The 23,183-nt window shown below is 45.8% G+C and overlaps 1 protein-coding gene across 2 annotated transcripts in view; it reads left to right on the top strand.

The window, feature by feature from the left end:
- The first annotated feature begins 1,541 nt into the window (after positions 1 to 1,541).
- UROD (uroporphyrinogen decarboxylase) overlaps positions 1,542 to 23,183 on the top strand; it is a 183,810-nt gene continuing 162,168 nt past the window's right edge. The window contains exons 1-3 of one of the 2 annotated variants that reach the window (XM_078671761.1): positions 1,542 to 1,600; positions 14,130 to 14,245; positions 19,176 to 19,255. In XM_078671761.1, coding sequence (XP_078527887.1) covers positions 1,557 to 1,600; positions 14,130 to 14,245; positions 19,176 to 19,255 — 240 coding nt within the window. In that variant the 5' untranslated portion in view covers positions 1,542 to 1,556. Of the gene's footprint in view, positions 1,601 to 2,214; positions 2,327 to 14,129; positions 14,246 to 19,175; positions 19,256 to 23,183 lie in introns of those variants that run through there. The other variant, XM_078671760.1, reaches the window with a different exon arrangement.

Genomic DNA, 23,183 nt, shown 5'->3' with positions numbered 1-23,183 from the left:
TTTACCACAACAACATTCCTTTGGTATAGTACTTATAGATTACTTTTCAAAATGGCCAGAGATAAAAACAGTCAAGGAAGTTACTAGTGATGCTATAATACAGTTTATGGATGAAATTTTCTGCAGGGAGGGTATTCCCCAGGAGGTAGTGACGGATAATGGTCCGCAGTTTGTTAGTAGACAAATGGAAAAGTATTTTAGTAGATGTGGCATTTTTCACAGAAGAATAGCAGTATTCCATCCTGAGGCCAATGGTCAAATAGAAAGATTCAATAGAGTTGTCAAGGAAGCTATCCAACTAGCTGTCAGAGGTGGATTGTGCTGGAACAAAGCTTTACAGTCCATGTTATTATCTTATAGGACTACTCCTAATGCAATTACTTTACTATCTCCTTTTGAAATGTTAAGAGGGCGTAAACCCAGCACTAATTTAGTTCCTTGGTGGTTAAAGAATAAGGATAGTAATCGTATTGAATTTGCAGAAGTGGACTTTGAGGAAATTCGCAGGAAAGTTGACACTTATAAGGAGAAGATGAGGAAAGAATTATCAAGAGATAGAACAAGGAGTTGTGTGCCTGTTCATGTCGGTGATTTTGTGAGGTTGAAAAGAGGCAGTTATGTACATAAAGGGTTGGCAAAGTGGTCTGATCCTGTTAAAGTTGTTGAGGTGTTTAAGAATGCTGTTAGGGTGACTGATGGTAGTGTGTGGCATTTCAGCAGAGTCTCAAAATATAATAGTAGCAAGGAATTTTCTGAAAATGTTTCATCAAATGCTGCTTTGAATGAAGATGATTCATTCAATGTATTTCTGGATGTTGATGCTAATGACTCAAAGTCATCTGAGTTATTTATTGACAGTGAATTACCTACTGTCTCCACTGATTGTGATTCACAAGAATTGTTGAGGAGTTCAAGATGTCGCAAAATTCCTTCAAGGTTCAATGACTTTGTTCTTTCTTAAAAAAAAAAAAAGAGGGAGGTGTGTAGTGTATGGTTATTGTCAGTAATGACGCGCGTGCGTTCACGCGCGTCATTCACAACAATAAACATCTTGTTAGGGTTTGAATGTGTAATTGTCTCGTGTTGAGTTTGCGTGAGGTGTGTATGTAAGTTGGTGCCGCGAGTCAGTATGTTGTTCTTTGAATGTTGATGAGTGCATGCATGTTTGTGCCGCGTGTGTGAGTCGCGTGTGTGGTATTGTTTCTTGAATAAAGACGCGTTGGTTAAATAGAGTTGCCGTGCAGTTAAACGGCATTCAAGATTATACGCTGTGACTGCAAGTACTTCATTAAAAGCTCTTCTTACCGGATTAACTTATTTGCCTCTTGGAGAGTTCATTTCATCTTTATTACACTCTTGACTGACGTGAGGCCACGGCATTACAGGGCTTCTGTCAAAAACGCCCGGGGGGAATTTAACGCTCACGTAGTCAAGGGGAGGAGACCGGAGCTCAAAGCTATTTCTTTGCCGAGCTGATGACATCACAGCCCTCCGGGCTGTGAGCTCGCCGCTCGGCAAATTCTCTTGGCTTTGGACCCGCCCAGGGGAGGAAGTTAATGGAAAGCGTCACAGCCATGAAGCCATCACAACAACAAGCACAGTGAGTGGCAGTACAGCCCTTCGGTTGGCAAAATAATTAAAATGTGTGAACGTTTTCTTTGCTATTTTAACAAGGATTAGTTTTATTATAATTATAGCATTGAATTTGAGCTTGAAAGTAAGGGGGCGGAGCCCCGACGCCCTCAAAGAGAAACCGCCACTCAGGCCCTTTTGCACCATGGTGCAAGGATACCTGCGTCGTGGGGAATATGCCCCACTGGGAAGGGGTTAAGGTATTGCCATTGTAAATGACAATGCCTTTTATTTAGGTTTTAAAAACCAAGATCTAAATAAAAGGCATTGCCATTTATTATGCCAGTAACTCAAACTCGGGTAAATGCGAGACCTATTTCACTGCAGATTATGCTTGTTCACTAGGAATGCGATGAAGCCCTCTCTCCGTATAGCACAGCAACATGTCGCCCACAATGCCCTCGCCTTTCAGTCATTCAATTAGAAAGTTGGCATTCTAGTTCTAAATTAAAACGCTACGTTCCAACTTCCAAATGCAAAATGTACCGTTCTTATGCAAGGCAGCTGCGCACGTGCTCCAGTCTTGAACGCGGCTTCAGCATCACACAGTGTTTGCCACGCCCACTCATCTCACTGCGTCATCATCATGGCCGCGCCCATGAGGAATGAGTGTTACATTAGAAGAAGGCTCCGAGGGGCAGCCAGGAGCACACGTGACGGGACAGAAGCCGCGCAGCATGGAGCAGCTCCAGCAGTGAGTACGGGTCTGACAGAAAACGCTCATGTTGATTCCACCACACCGTTTCCGTACAGAGAGGGCAAGCCAGAAGGGTCAATTCTGTGGTGTTTGCGCGTCAGCAGGAAACTAGATAGACGAGTGTTCGAGTCTGCGCTCAAAACAGTACAGCAACAGCAAAAACCTGCTTTACCTTTATTTCTGTGTAGGATTTTTCACAGATTGCTAATTAGAGCGTTCTCAACACCTTTACTTTTTTGTGACATGTACACCTGTTTGTTCGTCAACATATTCAAACGGCATAGAAACTTTCGGGATGTCAAGAGAGAAGTCGCCGTCTAAATGTAATTTTCGCCACGGGAGACAGCATTTATTTCCCACACCCTGAGAAGTTGCTAAGCATTTGCTAGAGCCACCGCATTTCCCGCATCACACGTCCCACCGAGATCCAAGCGTTTTTAAGAGCTAAGTGAGAGGCCCCATGTGTTTTAAAATTCCAAAACGCATATACTTGGTCATCATACTGGCTGTGTGCAGATTTTAGAGGTCGTTTTTGGGGTGCCAACGTTCTGATTCACATCACAGGGCACTGAGCTCGTAGAAACCCTGGAGGCCTGCTGATATACTTTGCATGTGCGGTGGGTACCGTCAGTCCGCATTTTACAGGCCTGGCTGTTGCCTTAATGTCAGGGCAGGTTAAAACAAGAATGTAAAACGCTATGATAAACTGCCATCCAAAATGCACCAGAGTTTTTAAATGATTCTTAAAACAAACAGAATTGAACTGTGTTGTTGGTGGGAAAGAAATACATGGGACTCCCAGTCTGTTATTTAAGTACAATCTCCTGACCTCCCCAAACATCCCGAATTGGTTGGTATTTCCTACTGAAGCACCTCTGGTCTCCTTGTTCTTCTCATGGTCATCTTTTTGTTTTCATACACCTCACTGTCTGTGTGCTGACCGCCGGAGTTGCAAAGTGGACTCTAAACAGCATTATCACCTTTGATGTACTTTGAAATGCCTCATATGATTTTGCGCACAGGGTTTTACTAGGGATGAAAAAAGTGGGGGATCAGAGGGTGTCTCTAAAAGGGGCGAGGACTATGGAGGTGGCTTAAACACGTAAACGTAACTTTTGTGATTCCTGTAGTGTGCAACTTGTTTGCAATTTAGGTGCCTCTGTGAGCTATCTGTGATTGCATCCATATTTATAACATAACTGACACGCTTAAAACCATCCAGAACTATTGGCTTTGTCAGGGGTTGTTACTGTTTATGATAAATGAGTAACAACAACTATTTTATTGTAAATAATTAATGAAAAGGCTTCAGTTCTCAAATTGTGGGACTGTGAACTTAATCATTACTAAGGCTTCGGGCAGTGGTCTTCTGTGTCTCAATCTCCTAGACATGTACGCCCTTTTTCTCTTCACATCTTATTCATCTGCATATCTTACACCTCTTATATTTCCTCTTTTCGCTCTCTCCTGACTGCACTTCCTTTCATCTCCTTCACTGCACTTCACCACCCCGAAGCACACAACGCATCCACTCACCTGTAATACTGCACTTTCTTTTATTTTTCCTTTGTCAGTATTTTGACCACTGGGTACCTCCTTCCCACACATATTTGTGCAGAGTCACAATTACCACTGGAATACTTGATCATTGAACGGGGCAGAAAATATAGAGACACAACATCCTGGAAACAACTAGCACACTTATGTTTTTCAACATTAAGTAAAACGTGAAATATAAATGGGAACTAAATTGCTGACATGTATTATCTTGAATATAAGGCTCCATAGGGTCCTGATTCGATGTCTATTTTTTGTTTTTGTTTTATTACTACCGGGTCTGAAACCTAGAAGGACCCGGCCCGCTTAAAGTCCTAAATGTGGACCACAACAAAATGTCCTGCCCACAGTTGCCTCTTTTTGTGCGTTTGGACATCTCTATACTCTCCGTCCCACTGATGCGCTTCTTTTGTGTTTTTCTGTGCTCATCGTCTTTACCTATGTGATGAGTGCAGTCCGGTTATGATTTACTTGGTTCAGAATGTTTTCTCAAAAACATGAATAGAAATCTTGGTAAATATTATTTCTTAGCTGCATAGAACAATTTAAACATTTAGAAAAATATTCAAGCTTTTAACATATAGCTTGATCAAGCTGCATATTCTAAAAGAAATTCTTGTTTTATTGATCTGATCCCTTCAGCTAAAAACACATGGGGCCTTATTTATGAAGGCCTTGCGCCGCCGGTGCGTCACTTTTTCCCATTTTAAAAGTGGCGCCTCGGCGGCGCAAGGCCTTCATAAATAAGGCCCATGGTTTAATTAGTTTTGCTGTTTCCAACTTCATCCTACTCCAAAAATAAGGACCCTATTTATCTCCTCATATTAGGCGAGATTTGATTATCTGATTTCTTTTTTCCATTACGAACTATTAGTCTGTTTGCCCTTCACTGTTTCGTTTTATATCCTTAATCAGTTATCCTAAGAAGTTCCCACTTTTATACTGTCTTCAATATCTATCATAAGTGAATAAGTACTAAATATTTAATTCATTTGATGTTTTGGTAAGTGCTACAAATTGCAGAATTGCTGGTGCTCCGCACTAGGCAGAGTAGTAAAGGGGAGGATCCAGGGTATATACCCTAAACTTGCAGCCGGCAACTCCAAATAAGATTTTGGCTGTGTGGTTCTGGTGTTCATTTGTGAAAACGTTAGTGGCGATGCGTCAAATGTCTTACTCTGTGGTAAAGTCTTGAAGTAAGATTCAAAGAGGTAAGAGAGCCTGTCTTGTGCTTCATTGACTGGGTACATTGGTAGGTCTTAGAACTTAGAGATATGGTCTCCGGCCTATGCCTGAGGAAAATGGGCCAAATGCTGATCGGAAAAGATGTGTTTTAACGCCTCTTCTAAACTTTGAAAAGTAATTTTATATTGCAGTAGGAAGGGGATATCGGAGCTTTCCACAGAAAAGAGTGTTGAACGAGTAGAGATCTTCCTATGAATTTTTTCACCTTAGACTGGCGAATTGCAAGAAGGTTTACAGCTGTTTATCTTGGGTGTACTCTTGGTAGTCAGGAGTGGAAAGACTTTTTGGCGCAACAAAACTGGTCACAATTTCTGACTAAAAAGGATTTTACAAACTAACCTATTGCAAGTAGATAGGTTTGCAAAATCAATTCAGAGTTGTCGGAATCAGCCTTTTGCCAAGCTTGGAAGGATAAAAAAAGGAGTTATTCTATCTGGATGCAACTCTATGGCTTGTGATTGCTTTGTAGATCTCAGCAGAGGGCTTCTAGTCAAGTGAACTATTTTGCTGCAGTGTCTATATTTTTTGCAGCTTATTTGTGAAGGCTGTTAGCAAGAAGTGTGCAAAACTCGGATTGTTGCATGCAAGTAAGCTTAAGTGTGCACACTAAGAGTGTGTGTGGGTGTGGGTGTGTTTGTGTGTGTGTGTGTGGGTGTGTTTTTTAAAGGGAACGTATATGACCATAACTTTGGAGCCGCTAGCTAAGCTTTTTCTGATAGTGCAGAGTACAAGCATTTTCCTCCCAATAATTTCCAGCATAGTAGCTGTGGGCAAGTGGTTCAGACCCCTTTGTCTAGGAGCATGGCACATGCTCTCTAAAAAGTTTATTCAGTGGCACAGGTACCTTTTGGAGGAGAGTTTTTATGGTGTCCCTGTTCAGCATCCACCGTCACACTCATTGAATGTGATTTATTGCTCTGCCAAGCGACAGCAATAAAGCACAGCGACGGCAAAAGTCTCCCCTTTAGAAGACAGTCTCTAGCCTGCCGCCGTGCTCTGCAGTGCAGTCTCCCTTGGATGGCAGTCTCACTCTTGGCCAGCCCGAGAGCCTCTCTCTTAGAGGACAGCCACCCACGTGGCCACCCACCATGTACTCCAGCGGGTAATGTGCTTGCATTGAATATATATTTTTTTTAATTCAACTTTTTAAAATCAAGAAAGAATACGTTTTAGGCACTCCTACCCTTGGTACTCGCACCTCAATAGAAAACATTATCCGTTTGAAACCACCCAGATGTTTGTCAGCCCCAGGCCTCGGCTAGGGGGGCTGGTCTGCAGTGACTGGGTCAGTGGGGCTGGTCGAGGTCAGCAGGTGGGGTGCCCTTCCTTGGTGTATGGATGCCGGAGGTGATGCCAGGGTGTGACTTGGCAGTTTTGGGCAGTTCTTTGAATGAGGGTGGGCCTGGCCCTCTGGCAGGGAGTCTCCCTGTGTTTTTGGGAGTGATAGCGCCCGCCAGGAAGCCAGGGCAGCAGATAAGGGAAACTGTGAGAGGCCGCAGCCAGCCCCCTCGAGACACCGTGCCCCCTGTACGTGACACGTTATGTGATCTAATAAGGAGAAAAAAAAGTTCATGAATAGAATAAATAACTCGCGAGGCGTAAAATGTGCATTTCAAAAAGTCAGAAATATTGATGTTCTTGGAAATCTTGCAGTACTGGCCAGGCCTGGCAGACAGACGGGCATCCTACCGACCCCTCTATTTTCATGGTTTCTCATTTCATTGTACGTTGAGTTATGTTTTGGTTCTTGTGAAATGATATTTATGGTGCTGCAGGAACGTGTCGCAAGAAAGTAAAGAAGGCAGCAGTGTGCCTTCCAGTTGGTGCCAGAGACGATCAACGTCGTCTCTAGGCTCTTGAGAGCGGGTACAAGTGAAAGGCACATGTATTGAGGCGCCTAGAATGCGAATGCCCACCGTGACTATCACACCCCATTCATGCTGCCTTTGCTCTGGCCCAAGGGCAGGTATCCTGGAGGCGGCCGTGCTTTAGACCCAGATGAAATCACATTTTACTGCCTTTGTGAAATATTTTCCCTACATACAAACCTGTAGCACCCGCCTTGTGCTCTCCAACAAGCGACAATGTTCACATCTGTAGCTCTTTCTCACAGTTGAGACACTCCAGTTGCACCCATTCTACCGTGTGCTCTCAGATGAGTGACACGGCTCAGACGTGCAGTACCGTCTCGCATTTACCTTTAGGGTATCTCGTATGTACACACTGTAGCATCTGAAATGATTTTCTTTCTTTATTTTTCTCACTGCCTAGGGATCCCACCCTTTTTGTCACCTCTGCACCACTCCACTCTATGCCAATGCACTCTACGCCACTACTTTCTCCGCGACCACTCCAGTCTAGGCCACTCCAATCTATTTCATGCCGTGCCACTGCACTTTATTCTGTAATACTCAACTCTACACTCCTGCACCCTACACCAATCCACTGTATGCCACATCAATCTACTCTGCACCACGCTACTCTCTGCCACTGCACTCTAAGCCATCACTCTACACCGTTGCACTCTATTCTGCACCACGCCACTTCATTCTTGTGAAACAATCTACTCTATGCCACTGCGCTCTATGCCAATCTACTCTATTCTGCTCCACTCCATTCCACTGCACTGTACTCCAAACCACTGCACTGTACTCCAACACACTCTTTGAACCACTCTACTCTATGCCACTGCGCTCTGACACTGTACTCTGCACTGCTGCACTGTATACCAGCGCAATCTATGCTACTCTATACTCTGCATTACTGCATTCTGCATCACTCCACTCTATGCCACTGCACTCTACACCATTGCACTTTCTGCCACTCTTCACTACTCTATGCCAATGCACTCTACTCTACACCACTGACTTCTTCGCGACCACTCAGTCTAGGCCACTCCAATCTATTCTACATCCCTTCACTCTACGCCCCTGCACTTTACTCTGTAATACTCAACTCTACACCCGTGCATTCTACACCAATCCACTGTATGCCACATTAATCTACTCTGCACCACGCTACTCTCTGCCACTGCACTCAACACATCTTTACTCTACACCATGACACTCTAAACCGTTGCACTCTATACTGCACCACGCCACTTCATTCTTCTGAAACAATCTACTCTATGCCACTGCGCTCTATGCCAATCTACTCTATAATGCTCCACTCCATTCCATTCCACTGCACTGTACTCCAATATACTCCAAACCACTGCACTCTATGCCAACGCACACTTCAAACCACTCTACGCCACTGCACTCTACTCTGACACACTGCACTCTATGCCCCTGAACTCTGTCACTCTACTCTGCACTACTGCACTGTATACCAGTGCAATCTATGCTACTCTATACTCTCCATTACTGCACTCTACGTCACTCCACGCCACTGCATTCCACACCATTGCACTTTCTGCCACTCTACACTACTCTATGCCACTGCACTCTGTGCCACTCTACACCACTTCACTGTACTATGCACCACTCTAATCTACAACGCTGCATTGTTCGCTGCTATCTGTCGTTGCACTCTACGTCAGTGCAGTCTACCCTGCACCACTCTACATCACTTCACTCTACTCTGAGACAATCTACTCTACGCTACTGCACTACACGCCACTCTACTCAACTTATGCCACTCCACGCCATTCAGCTAGAAACCACTGCAGTCCATTCAACTGCACCCGTCACTGCACTCTGCCATTGCACTGTACGCCACTGCACTCTAATCTGCACCATTGTACTCTATGCCTTTTTTTACTCTACACCACTGCATCCTATGCAATGCGCTCTATGACACTCTACTCTGCATCCCTGCACTCTGACCCACTGGACTCTGCATCACTCCATTCTAGGCCACTGCACTCACTGCCATTCTACACCACTGCACTCCATGCCACTCTACTATGCACCACTCCCCTCTACACCACTGCACTCTACTATGCACCACTCTAATCTACGCCACTGGATTCTATGATGCTGCATTGTATGCCGTTAAATTCTATGCCGCTCCACTCTACGTCACTATGCTCTGTAACACTCTGTGCCAATGCACTCTACTTCAGTCACCTCTACACCACTGCACTCTACCACATCACTCTACTCTACACTGCACTCTGCAGTAATGCATTCTACGCCACTCTACTCTGCAACACTGCACTCTATGCCACTGAACTCTACACCCCTCTGCTGTGCACTACTGCATTTTGTGCAAATGCTCTCTCCGCCACGCCACTCTACATCAATCCACACCACTTCACTCTATGCCATTGCACTCTTTGTCACCCTACTCTGTTCCACTCTACTCTGTACCCCTTGCCATTATACTCTGCCACTCCACCCTGCGCCACTCCACCCTGCACCACTGCATTCTACGCCACTGGACTCTACTATGCGACACTCTAACCTATGCCACTGCATTATACAACGCCACATTGTACTCTGTTGAATTCCATGCCGCTGCACTTTACACCACTATGCTCTGCAACACAGCACACCAATTCACTCTGCACAGTCCACTCCACTCTACTCTACACCATTTCACTGTATGCCACTCTACCCAGCTCCACTTTATGCACCCCCAATAGACAAAACTCTATGCCAAAACACTCTACTACACTCTTCGCCATTCCACTCTACGACACTCCACGTTATTCTCTTCTACACCACTAACCTTTAGCCATGCTGAACAGCTGCCACGCTGGTGTACAACATGGCTAAAACACATTGCCAATAGTTGTTACATAGGCGCGACCTAATGGCTTTGCCAATGCTTATTTTATATATTGATGAGAGACTGCTACTCATCCAACAATAACATTTTACAAAACCCATGACAAACATGCATTGAAAAATCTAAAGGGCTGCCAGCCAGCTCTTTACCTTTTTACTTTTTGGCTTTTTGAATGTTTGTTTTAAATAGTTACTCCTGAATGTCAGTAGTACTCTTTTTACAGGTGTTGGTGAATGTGATGTTTTCAGTGCATTCTGATATAGGTGGTCCTGTAATGTTTATTTCCATTTATCATCATAGTCTCTGTGGACATTATGTATGAGTAATTAGGCTCCACAGTCTACTGTTCATCAGTACAGGAATGAGGGAACCTACTGTATTCCTATTCCTATTCCAGCAGCTATTTCTGAGCCAGATCTGGGATCTGACCGAGCCAGTGAAATATACCAATTTATTCCTGGGATCATTTTCCAACACACGGGTACTATTCGGCTGCAGCCACATGTTGACTGCTTTCTGTTCGGAGCAGCAGCAAGCAGGTGGCGAGGGTGCTTCCTTCTTTTCCCTTGCAGCTGGGTCTAAAACAAAGGTATAATTTAAAGGACCATAAACCTTCTTTTGTGCAAGTATCACACTGGCTGGGAGCCTTCTGAAGCCTAACATGTATATGCCAATGCAACAAAAGGGAACAAATACACACAGCTCATCACTTCACAAGTACTTTAGAGAAACTATGATTTGGGAGCGGTTTTTTGATTCTGATCGGATTTTATTGCATCACACAGTAATCCATTTGTAATCAAGAAACAAGCATTTTCTGGCACCCTATTATAAGTTAAGTTTTACTAATGTGTAGCACTATGCCCTAGCGTAAGTGTAATATTACCCAACCAACTGCTATTTTAAGTGGATAGAGTGTTCACAACTTTTAGTGTATAGCGATATAAGTAGGCTGTCCTGTAATACATTGTATCCCTCTCGCACTCTGCGTATAGGAGCATTCAAAAGGCGGGTCGGGTCATCTTACCCTTCACCCAGGTTTTCGGAGCGAGGAGGACGTTTTTGGAAGAGCTGACCGTTATGACGGCATAGCTGGAGCTCAGAGTTGGCAGGTGCAGGGTGAAATTGCAATTGGTGCAATGTCCAAGTCCTTCACCACACGGGCAGAAACCTACTGATCAGGGATCGTAATAAAGCAACAACTGTTAGTGGAATTAAGCAGCATTGTCTGGTTTGGCCCTGGAGAAACCCAGCATTGAAAACCTCAGTGTTTCATTGTTTTTTGGATGGGTGGCATGGCACATATTTGGACCCTAGCTCGAAGCATGGCCCTTTGCTGAGCTCTGGCTACTGGTATGGCTTCTTAGTAAGCCCTGGCTAGCAAAGCCTTGATATTGGGCCCTGGCTATCATTACCCTTTGATCAGCAAGCTCTTTGCTTCAGGTCTTATCGAGCGAGGGGCAGATATTGGCTCACTGAAAGTCTGGGAACAAGACTGCTGGAGGGCTGATACCTTGTGTTCTTTGAGACACGTCTCGGTGCACGGAGGACCTATGACCTATCTTCACTCTGTGTTTCTCTTCTTCAGGGCTCCGCCACCAATGTGTCTTTCCCTCAGCAATCCTCATTTGAGAGCGATGAGGTTTTCGCTTCCTGCTTGCAGTCGGCCTCTTCCCAGCCCAATTGCAGTCTTCGCCTACTCTGCATTTGCAACATAAACTTTCACGCCTTCAAGTCTATCTCAGGAGTCTTAATGACTGAGCCCTGAGACCAATCTCAAGGTTTTTCACCCATGTTAAGAGGAAACTAATTGATATATTTGATGACCTCACAAGAAGTTATTTTGCATAATCTCTTAACACAAGTGACCGCACGTAAAATAACATCAAGGAATTGATAGAAAAAAATCCAAAATAAATTTACACCGGCACCAAAACTTCACTAAAAGGGACTCATGGCTGCCAAAAGTAGTGGAACTGTATTCTGATGTGTCTAAAGTGGCCACTTTTGTTCTGCTGAGGATACCAGTAGGTGGGCTGTTCCTGTAGTCTGATAGCTTCCTGAAGCCTCTACTACTCCCTGACCGGCTCTGCGCATTGTGGAGCCATAAGAAGCTTTAGATTTCTGCCCGTTGTCATCAGGTGTGACCTTAAGCCTTTTATGAGAAATAGCTTAACCCATACTCTAGTTCTGAGCCCCACTTGCATTGTGTGAGACGTGAGACCTCTGCTTACTAGAGGGTCCCTGTCTTTGCTCAGCACTGTCATACCATGCATTATGCCGCATGCTAATGGTATTACTGCATGGTCTTCAGTGTGAGGTTGTGGCCTAGTATAACTTTTCGTTCTGCTGCAGACCCTTTAAAGGTCCCACAGCAATCCATCCAGGGCAACAAGGAGCAGTGGTGTTCTTGCACCTCACACAAGGTCATTACGGACATTGTCGCCAATCCTGACCTTTTTTGACTTACAAATCATTGATTTCAGTTGTCAGTCCAATTAATTCCATGGAAGCAAAACAAGACTACAACACTCAGAATGCAGTTCTGGACAGCGTGCATAATGAGCGTGAGGGAGATGGTCACCCAATTTCTGACATATTCCCTTAGGAAAGGGTAGCAAAGTAAGCAGTCCTTCCACAATTTCTATGATCCTAATAGTCTTCCTTCAGTATTCATTGAGGAACACTATATTCCCTTAGGTAATTAAAAGCATCGGAACATGTTTGGTTCAGACTCACTTCTTGAATCTCTTTTCAGACCCTACTGACCCCTTGATATCAGTATCAGATGGCAGCAAAAAGTACCTCGGGGTGGGGCGGGTGGAAAATCAATAAAATGGGCGGGGGGGGGGGCACATTGGATTACCTGCCTGTTGGCCGCATCACCTCTGTCCTCTGGTGTTCCAGCAGGAAGCACACCCAGGTTCCCCAAAGCCAATCCCTACGCTGCTGTCACCATGACAGCAGCTTGGTGATTGGTCTGAGCGCCGTGGATTAGCGCTCAGATGGGGCCTATGAGCCTGTACATGTTCCTCACCAAGCTGTGCATTACACAAGTAGGCCGGCCAAACGCTCATGCGCACTTAAGTGCCCCAACCCCTCCTCCCCTGCTGGCTGTCATGACCGCCCAGCCTGCCCGCCGTAAACCTTCCTCAGTGGAAAAGTACAATGATAACGTTATTTTTTTATTTTTCCTTTTTATTTCCTTTTTTACTGGTGGGGCGGCGCTCCGCCTTAGCGGAGAAGCCGCTGCTGCAGAAACGTTTGAGCCCACAAGTTCGAAATCGTGCAACTCCACTTATCCTGTTCTTCCTTAGAAGTGGTTTTCTACCTCCTTTCCTCTCCTCAGTGCTTCTTGCTGCTCCCCATACACCTAGTTGATTCTATGTAACCCTCACTGAATTCTCCTTGAGTCCTACTCTGCCAACCTACACAGATACTGTTGCCCAATACATACACACACCATGCCTAGCTTAATAATTGATCTAAACAAATGTTTGCATTTGTACATATTGCAAAGATCAGATGTGTGTCTTGCACTCTCTGGAGGCGGGAAGGCCAAGGTAGGTGCTGTAACCCTACCTGTTCAATTAAGTGTTTGGAATGCCACCCCAGACCTTCCAACTTCACACTATGTGAACACAGTGAGCTGGAAATCCCTGAAGAGAGCAGGCTTCCAGATCATCGTGTGTTGCTTTAATGTAGCTGAAGTCCATCAGGGTTTGCACAACCTCCCCAGGACGTCAGGAAATCTTAGAAGCCTCAGTAATGTTTTTTTTTTTTTGTTGCTAAGCGTTGTCTCCTCGGACAGTGCCAGGCTCTGGGCACCTGCCCCACCCCAAACACAATAAAAAGTAATAAAAAATGTGCAGGACTCTAAATGTGCACCAGACCTTTTGGCTTTGCCAAGGCTTGTTTCAGATTGTTTGTGTCCACATGAACTCTCAAGCTCACTCTCTTTCTGTTACACCTTCTTCATCTCCCTCACCTCCATTATTGTCAATTATACCTATGTATGGATTTCCTGCTCCTCCCCTTTGCACGGCGAAGACAGGACTAATGCAGGTAAAATAGAGGAGGTCCTTTTAGGCATCACAGCGCAGTCCACAAACCACTCTGCACATAAAAGGGTGCTTAGTGAAGAATTACCTTAACAATGCAACAAAACATTAGCCTTGTATAAAAGAATAAGAGCCACACACCCCTAGCCAGTCGGTTCTGCCCCCAACTTTTGCTGCTCTAAATAATTTTCTATTTGTCTTAGTAACCCCACAGACTTCCCTGAGCTGAAGAATGACACCTTCCTCCGTGCTGCAAGAGGCGAAGAGACCACCCATGTCCCTGTGTGGTGCATGAGGCAAGCTGGCCGCTACCTGCCAGGTACTGTAGTGTCTGTAGCGTATCTATGCAGTGGTGTTTGTATAGCCCAGCCTGGCAAACAATGAGGTTCTGACCTGTGGGTGCGAAGCAGGGGTTATGATTCATGATAATTCACAAGATGCAGATTATATGTATGTTCCTAATATAGGGCAAAGTAACTTTCGGGGAAAAAAGTGTTTTTAAATCCTATTTTCCAGCATGTCTGGGTGGCTGGTTTTGTGAGATGGGGGGCTTGTGTTCATCACCGGTTGTGTTTTTGAGACTTACTTTTCAGCCTGTAGGGCAAGGTTGATGAAAGCTCCAGTTAAATGTTGGATGGGGATGTCACGAAGCATTTGTTTAAAAAAAATAAAAAAAATAAGCCAATAAATATGCATATGCTTACATGCATGTACGAAAAAAGTGTGTAAAAGGATTTGCCTAAAATGCCCATGTTATATTTTCACGGTACACCTTTCATTTTTACCAAAAGTGTAAAGAGTTGGTGTTTTGTCGTCCTAATATGTAGGGTTGCAACTTTTCAATCGTTACTACACATTCAAAAGCATGATTGCACATAGACACGTAGAAAATGATGCTTGGAAGTCTTGCTAGGCCTGGTTCTTCAGCCATTCCTGCGGGGGCACACAGCAATGTCCCTTTGAGACATGCTGTATTCAGGACATGTGCATAAAACTCCGCTTACTTCCCGCCCATCTTTTTAATTGGCTCCAGTCCCTGTCCTTTGTAAATGACGGCTTCTCATTGGTCATTAGGCTTTGTAGTCCCTCCTTAGTATCGCCCTGTCTCTTTTTGTAACCTCCTATGAGGAAACCCCCTATTACATGTGTTGTTACGCCCTAGGTTTGAAGTACAGCCTCAAGGCACTATTTTCTTAAAGGCATTCAGACCAGACACTCACTTGGTCCTAAATAAGGTTGGCAGTGGTTACTTTACTTGCTAGCACATCTCGCGTTTATTTTAGACCTTCTATAAATTTCCCTTCATCAGATCCACGTAGAGTACAACCTAATCCGGTTTTAATGTAATAATTATTTTGTCACATTTCAAAGCTACTAATTGTATACATTGATTGCACTGTGGTACTGTCTTCCATACAATGCTTTATGGGTAGGGTGGATTTACCATATCTTCAAAGTTTATGATGCTCACCACGGACCTTTAGGCGCAGCTTACAGTACTGCACCTACTACACATCTCACATTTATATTAGACCGTCTATAAATTTCCCTTCATCAGCTCCATGCAGAGTACAACCTAATCGCAATTAATATAATAATTGTTTTGTCACATTTGAAAGCTATTAAATGTATATATGAACATAGCTATTTGAATGTATTTGTGGTACTGTATTGCATGCAATAATGGAGTGCATTATGGGAGTACCCTAGGTGGCCAAAAGTTTGATGCTCACTAGGGACCTCTTGGCGCAGCTTGCGGTACTGCACCTCCACATAGAGTACAACCTAATCCGGAAATAATATAATTCTTTTGCCCCTTTTCAAAGCTACTAATTGTATATATTGCATGTACTGTGGTACTGTCTTGTATGCAATGTATTATGGGTAGGGTGGATTTTTTTTTTCTCTTGTCAGGGCTTCATTTCTGGTTCAGATACATCTGTCGTCCCCTTCCACAACACCCTATTTATTCATCAGTCGTTGGTAACAAAATTGACAGCAAGTGCACAGCTATCTCATTGACCTTTTACCTTTGAAGGTAGTCCAATACATACAGTAAATAACTACATTTACTCCACCTGTCTTCATCCGCCTTCGCCTCTCACCGGTCGCCAACTGGTTCCCGGGTTAAAGGGATAAGGACAAAAACGGGTTTGTGGCCCCTCCAGGCCCTCGGGTGCAAGGGGACCCCTTTGGGTCCTCAGGTTTCGTCGTCTTCATCTGATCCGTCAGTGCAGCGTAGTCACGCAGGAGGCTGTGGATCATCTTACTGCACACCAGGGTTGATGTCTCCTTCCCTACTACCAGGCGGTTTCTGGAAAACAGAGGAACATCTTTAAAACAGCAGAGCAGCCTCCAGCAGCCCTATAGGTCACCTAGTGCATGTGTCCCTGGGAACAAACCACACATCACAGAGCCCGTGGTGATGCATGAAGTAGGTATTCAGGCGCTAAGCTTCAGCAGGTCCTGTGCGTACGTGCTGTCCCAGAAGGGATGGTATGTTGTCTCGTCCACTGTGCACCCTCTCTGGTGGCATGGCCTGTATTGGTTGAGTCCTCTTGCGTGCATGAAGGCTCTCACGGGAAGTCCTCTTTGGATGGCCATCCAGGCGATGTCTTTGTGCTGGTTCGTCAGTTGATTGGATGCGACGTTTCCCCACACGTGGTTCGCTGTGGCAGAGGGGAGTGCTCTGATCTGTACTCTGATGTCCTTTGCTCGTATCTGGCATTGGACAAGCTTCATGGTCCATGTGGCGGGGGCAGCAGCCTCCAACCCGAACTCCTTCACGAACTTCTCAACTTCTTTGTAGAACCACAGGGTCTCCCAGTTGTAAGGGATGGCAATCACCCACTTTGCCCATCTGAGGCGCCTCCATGTTAGCAACAGGAAGAAGCGTGCCATCCGAAAGCCTTCGGTCCTCGGGGTGTTACTCACGCAGTGGCCTCAGGATGCAATGCATTATGGGTAGGGTGGATTTGCCATTTCTTCAGAGTTTATGATGCTCATTAGGGACCTCGAGGCGCAGCTTGTGGTACTGCACCTACACATCTCACATTTATAATTAGACCATCTATAAATTTCCCTTCATCAGCTCCACATAGAATACAACCTGATCGGAATAAATATAATCATTATTTTGTCACATTTCAAAGCTACTAATTATATATATGGACATAGCTATTTGAATGTGCTTGTGGTGCTGTCTTGCATGCAATGCATAATGGGTAGATTGAGTTTACTATATCTTCAAAGTTTATTATGCTCACTAAGGACCTCTAGGAACAGCTTGCGGTATTGCACCTAGAGCAGCAGTGCGGGTGCCTTGCTCACTAGGGAGCAGCTTGCGGTACTGCACTGAGGCATACAATGCTGGTCCCTGGCTCACTATGCAATCAATTGCAATGCTCTAGGTTTTGCCTTACTGAAAGTATGAGCTATTGGCGTTGCATTATTATTTGCAACCTCAAACTATCAGTAATGCGAGACCTTTTGCATATGCTAGTTAGATCTTGCCTACATGCAGCATTTAGCTTTTCTGTTGTTAAATACCAATACTTACAATAGGCTTTGTATAAACCAATTGCTTATCATTAGTTGGCTTCCTTGTTGCATTCATTTCCATTCTTTTTCATGTGTCAGTGACCGGTTACCAACCTCTAACTTTATACTAGCTGCATTGGTCATAAACAAACCGAACACTACTGCACTCATCACGTTCCATTGTTATGGAATATGGGCATTGTGCAAAGCGGCATACCCTATATTCCTGCAAGAACCCATTGCATCTAAAACGTTGATGGCACTCCTCACTGCACAGACTGGTAGACATCTGGCAGCCAGACTATACCTTACCATGCAAGAGGAAGAAAGCCCGTGTTGTGAAACCCATGGTGAGGGCGTAGCTGGAGGAAGACCTGGGCACACTATTGTCAGACAAGGAGTGGACATTTATGGTTGCCGACAGCTGAGAGCCCTAACACCAAACGCTGCTTGACGCTCATACACTTTCAGTTCTTGCATCACAGCCCCATTCAGCTCCACAATTGGAAACTAAGGGTGCATCCCCGCTTCCGGAGGTGCGCTGCTTCAGATTTCACACACACAACATGGCTGTGCCATTTGGTGGAGGACTACTGGTATAAAGTATTCTGAATTTTATCAGGTATGACAGACATTAGCATGGATCCGACACCAAAAATGGCGCTGTTTGGGTGCACTAATCCCATCTATAGGGCTGTCTCGAAACTGTACATCGTTGGCATTGTTGCTAGCAAAATGGCGTGTTGCTTGTGCATGTGTGGGGCAGTAACTGGTATTCTACTATTGCAACATGGCTGTGTGATTTATCGTATCAAAATGAGCAACTTGAAAAATATGATTCCACTACACCGCCAGCCAGTGTACCTAGAGACATTTGGGCCCATTACACTAGTGCCTACTCACAATATATGTGATCCCAATGTTGTCAAGTTGGGCGAATCTTACCAGCCCATGCCATCACACTCACAAGACGAATTGAAGTAGTTAAAAGGAAATATAGACTAAACTGGACAGCTGGTATACGCTGCTTGGGGTAAGTGGCCATATGCTTCTTCTGGGGGACGGGGCCCGTCTTCCCTGATCTAGTTATAAACTGCTAAAGTGTGAGACTGTGTTATGTGCATTGATGAATATGTAATTTTGTACTGTGCCTAGTAATGGTGGTTCTGTATTGTTATAAAGAAAACATTTTTTTTTTAAAAACCCTCAGAACCCATCCGTAAAAGCACAGCAACAGATATATTTTTGCCAAATTCGACTAAAAAGCAGCACTTTTAGTGTTGTGTTTTTACTTTTTTTATTTTCTGCCTTCCACATGTTGCATGATAGCCCAGGCATGGCACACAACTGCAACATTTATTGGTGACGGGCAGTCCGCTTGTGTTTGAGGCACAATAGTGAATAGAAAATGTGTCTTCTCGTTGGTGCTTAAGAAACTGCTCCACAGGCTGCTGCAGTGAACCAAATGGCTAGGACGTTTGTTCCAGTTTCTAGTTGTGTGGGAAGTAAATGGCGAGCATGTACTTTTACATTCTGACACCGTCTCAGACAAGTTAAGTACCTTGAAATAGACCTCTGTACAGTTTTTAAGGTGGATCATATACAATCGTTTTTTTAAAATTCTGTTCAGAGTTTCCTGCATTTCCATCTGCTTTTTGAGTTTGTATGCCTCCTTTCTGAATGTTTTAACTTGCGTCTGTATTCCACAGAATTTCGAGAGTTAAGGGCCGAACAGGACTTCTTCACCACTTGCCGAACACCTGCAAAGTGCTGCGAACTGACCCTACAGGTATGAGCGGGGCTTGGTATGGACTAAGGGTGGGCGTAGTTGGCGGAGTACCATTACATGGACTTCTGTGTAATTGAATAAAAACTCTGTGAACTCCGCTTTGCAACTCTGTTCTGTCTCATCCCCATTAATAAAACAGAAACCTCACATACCCTTGATAAAACAACAAATAACTATCATTTCATGCAAGAATGCATATAGTGCTCTCACAAAAGTGAAAATGAAAATACAGCAAGCAGTGAGAGATGTGGTGATTTTTGTGTCCTCACTAACCTAGGGAGAGAACCAAGCAGATGCCTTTTTTTTAAATACCTTTATTGGTGACGAATAAAGGGTACACAGCCACTTGCCTACAACCTGTCACCGCAGGCCGGCAGCGTTCACATTCTAAGTAGGCGTGCAGGTTCTTCATGCCAGGTAGAGAAGCTACAATTTAAACACAGCATGTCGCCTACAACCCAGTGGGCCGGCCGCGATGTAAAGTCTATGTAAGCCGGTTATAAATGCATTATCCAGCCAGCAAGTTAGCAGGGTACAATCAAACATGGTCAACTAGAGGTTTCATTTATCTGTTAAAACAAACTAAATAAATCAACAGAAACCTACCCCGCCCTTGATTCCCAACATACAAGGAGAGTATAAGAAGCGTCTGGAGGTGCAGAGCAGCATGACTCTACTGGCCTGCGGGGGAGGGGAGAAGAGGGGTAGTCTATGATCCAATCTGGGAATACAACCGTACATGACGTATTGAACGCAGCGCTATGTGGACATGCGAGTGCGAGACAGGAATGGACTGGTGGCGGGGATGAACGGCGTCTAAGCTATCGGCAAGGGGGTAGTGGTGGGTGCAGCCTGTGATCTAATCTCTCATGGTGGTTTGAACAGCCCAGTGTCCCATGCTTCCCACTCATGTGTCAATCACCCATGCGGTCTTAAAGTAGGAGGGTGCCCAGGGGAGGCAGGGAGGGGTGGAGTGGACTCTGCTGTCTCCCGCCGACAAGGCTCTAGGTCCTGGTCCTTACAGAGGGAACAGGCTAGCCTAGTCCATGTCTCTGCCACTTCCCGCCTCCGACGCGTCTACGTCCTGCAAGTTTAGAAGATATGTGGTGAGGGGACCCCAGAGGTCTTTAGGGCGTGACTTGTGTGGCAGAAGTTCGGCATACGTGTGTAAATGCTCCTGCCATGAAGACATCGTAGACCGCAATATCTTGAATTTGGGCGCGCGGCCACGACCCCAGCGGCACGCGACATGTCGCTATGCTAATAGGAGGCCCAGCACAAATTTTTTTTTAGCCGCTTTGATCGCTGGATTCGACTGACCCAATAGAGCAATCCTAGGACAAGGTGCGGTGTCCACGCCGATCATGTCAGACAACGCCTTAAATATCTCTTCCCAATATGTCGCTACTGCCGGGCACAACCAAGCCAAGTGGAAAAAATCCGCTCCCTCGCCCCTACACCGTAAACATCTGTCGTTGTCCTGGAGACCAAAGCGGAACAGTTTGGCAGGGGTATAATAGTCGGTGCAAACATTTTAAATGTGCCAGTCTGAGACGCGCGTTGCCCGTCACCGCGTTGGTGTGCGAGCAGCATTCTTCCCATTGCTCGTCCGACAATGGCATGTCGAGATCTGTGTCCCAGTCTCTACGCGCTCTGAGCGGCGGGGGTGAGGGGGCAGCCTGTGCATGTTTGAATAGCATTGATACTACGTGTTTCGGGGAATCAGATTGGAGGAGAACATGTAGAGGTGCCACAATTTCCGGTTCATCAGGAAAATTGGGCGTGACCGCCTTGACGTTCTGACGCAGCCGGGTATAGAGGAAAGTGTCCATAACTGAAGGGATGGAGTCCCCAAAGAAGTGAGCCGACGTGCGAAATTGCCCCTGGAGATACAGATCGCCCCAAGTATGGACCGCATGTTTCGCAAGCATTTTACGGCCTATCTCTTCGCAGGGGACACTTAACCTGGGATCATGCGACAGGGGCATACGTGGCGAGTATAAGAACTCGACCCCCATCTGAGCAGCTATGCGATTCCAGGCTTGCACCGTACAATCCACCGTGGTGGGGTCTCGCTCCGTAACACGGGTCGGGGCATATAAATACCCCGATGGTTGGGCGGGTCTCATATATCCGTCCTCCACCACCAAGTGAGCCATGAAGGGAGGGGGATGTAGCCAGTACACAGCGAAGTGGCCTTGGGCGCTGTCCTAGTAGCGTTGAAAATTCGGGACATCAAACCCACCTTGGTGATCAGGCAACATGAGCGTCTTTAGGGTGAGCCTAGCCTGCTTGCCGCCCCAGATAAGTCTAGATAACTGGGAATTTAGGGCACGGAAGAAGTAGGAGCCTGGATTGTACGGTATATTAGTAAATAAATACAGGAACTTGGGGAGGACCACCATCTTAATCAGGGAGATACGCCCAATGGCAGGTGGATCCACTTAGTGATGGTGTCAGTCAGCTTGTCCAGGACTGTGCCATAATTAGCTCGAATAAGAGCTTCTCGGTTCCTAGTCACTATTATGCCCAGGTACTTTATTTCATCAGACTCCCACATCAGAGGGTAGTCCAGAGGGAAGGAGACGGTCTTGTCTGTCAAGGGGAACAAAGCTGACTTCGACCAGTTGATCTGTATCCCGGATATGGCTCCAAATTTGGTTATCTCGCGCAGCAGAGGGTTACGGTTCTCCCGCGGTTTGTCTACATACAAGGTCATGTCGTCAGCATACAATGTAATGAGCAGTTGCCGTTCCGGGTATATTAAAGAGCGGTGGTTGTGATGTTGCCTGAGTTTGGCCGCCAGGGGTTCAATGGCAATTGCAAAGAGAACCGGCGAAAGCGGGCAGCCCTGCCGGGTACCCCTGTGGATCTCAAATGGGGCTGATCAGGAGCCGTTTAACAGAACAGCGGCCTGCGGCCTGTAGTATAGCAGTCGGATCCAATCGAGAAAGTTAAAGGGGATCCCCATCCGTTCCAGAAGGGGCAGAAGGTAGTCCCACTCGAGGGAGTCGAACGCTTTTGTTGCGTCTAGGAAAACGGCAGCTGCCTCACAGCAAGGGTTAATGTCCTGCAGGACAGCTTGAAGGGTGCGCAGGTTGTGCGACGTCGCCCTGTTGGGGACAAAACCAGCTTGGTCAGGCAAGACCAGACGCTCCATCAGTAAATTAAGGCGCTTCGCGAGAACTTTCGCCAAGATTTTCACATCAGTATTGAGCAATGACAGAGGCCTATAAGAGTCGCAGTGCTCTGGAGGTTTGCCCGGTTTCATCAGGGATGCTATAAGGGCTTCACGCATAGTGGTCGGTAAGGTTCCCTCCTCAAGGGCAGAATAGTAAACTTGTTTCAGTATAGGAGCAAGTAGATGAATATAGGCCTTGTAAAAATCAATCGGCAGCCCGTCTGACCCTGGTGATTTGCCTGACTTCATAGACATGATGGCGTCTTTTATTTCGTCGAGCTCGAGTTCATGATGCAAAAATTTGTGCTGAGAAGGACCTATCCACGCAACGGCAGTGTCGTCAAGATACGACTGCAATTCAATGGGCGTCAACCTTTGGGAGGTATAAAGAGTGGAGTAGTGATTAGTAAGAATGCGAAGTTGTTCCGTGAGGTCTCTCTGCGGGGCCTGAAGTTCGTCCAGTAAGGTCGCAACATAGTGGTGATACTTCAGGGGCCTAACCGCGAAGGCAAGTGCCCTACCGGGCCTATCACCCTCGCCGTACAAGCGCGCCGTGTATGGTTTCCCAAGGAACCTGCATTCTTTTTCCGCCGCTTCCGCATAGTCATTAAGTTTTTCCCTGAGGGGAGCCTTAGATGCATGCCCATGTGGGTCACGGGTCATGTCTCGTTCAAGGTCCCGGAGCTCAGTTTCTAACTTGCGCAGCTCGCCACGAAGCGACTTGAGGACGCCTCCCCCCTTCGCAAT

Source organism: Lissotriton helveticus, chromosome 1_2 (genome assembly GCF_964261635.1).
Source record: "Lissotriton helveticus chromosome 1_2, aLisHel1.1, whole genome shotgun sequence".
Lineage (NCBI taxonomy): Eukaryota > Metazoa > Chordata > Amphibia > Caudata > Salamandridae > Lissotriton > Lissotriton helveticus.
Note: the sequence above shows the minus strand (reverse complement) of the source record. Positions and strands in the feature narration are given on the sequence as shown.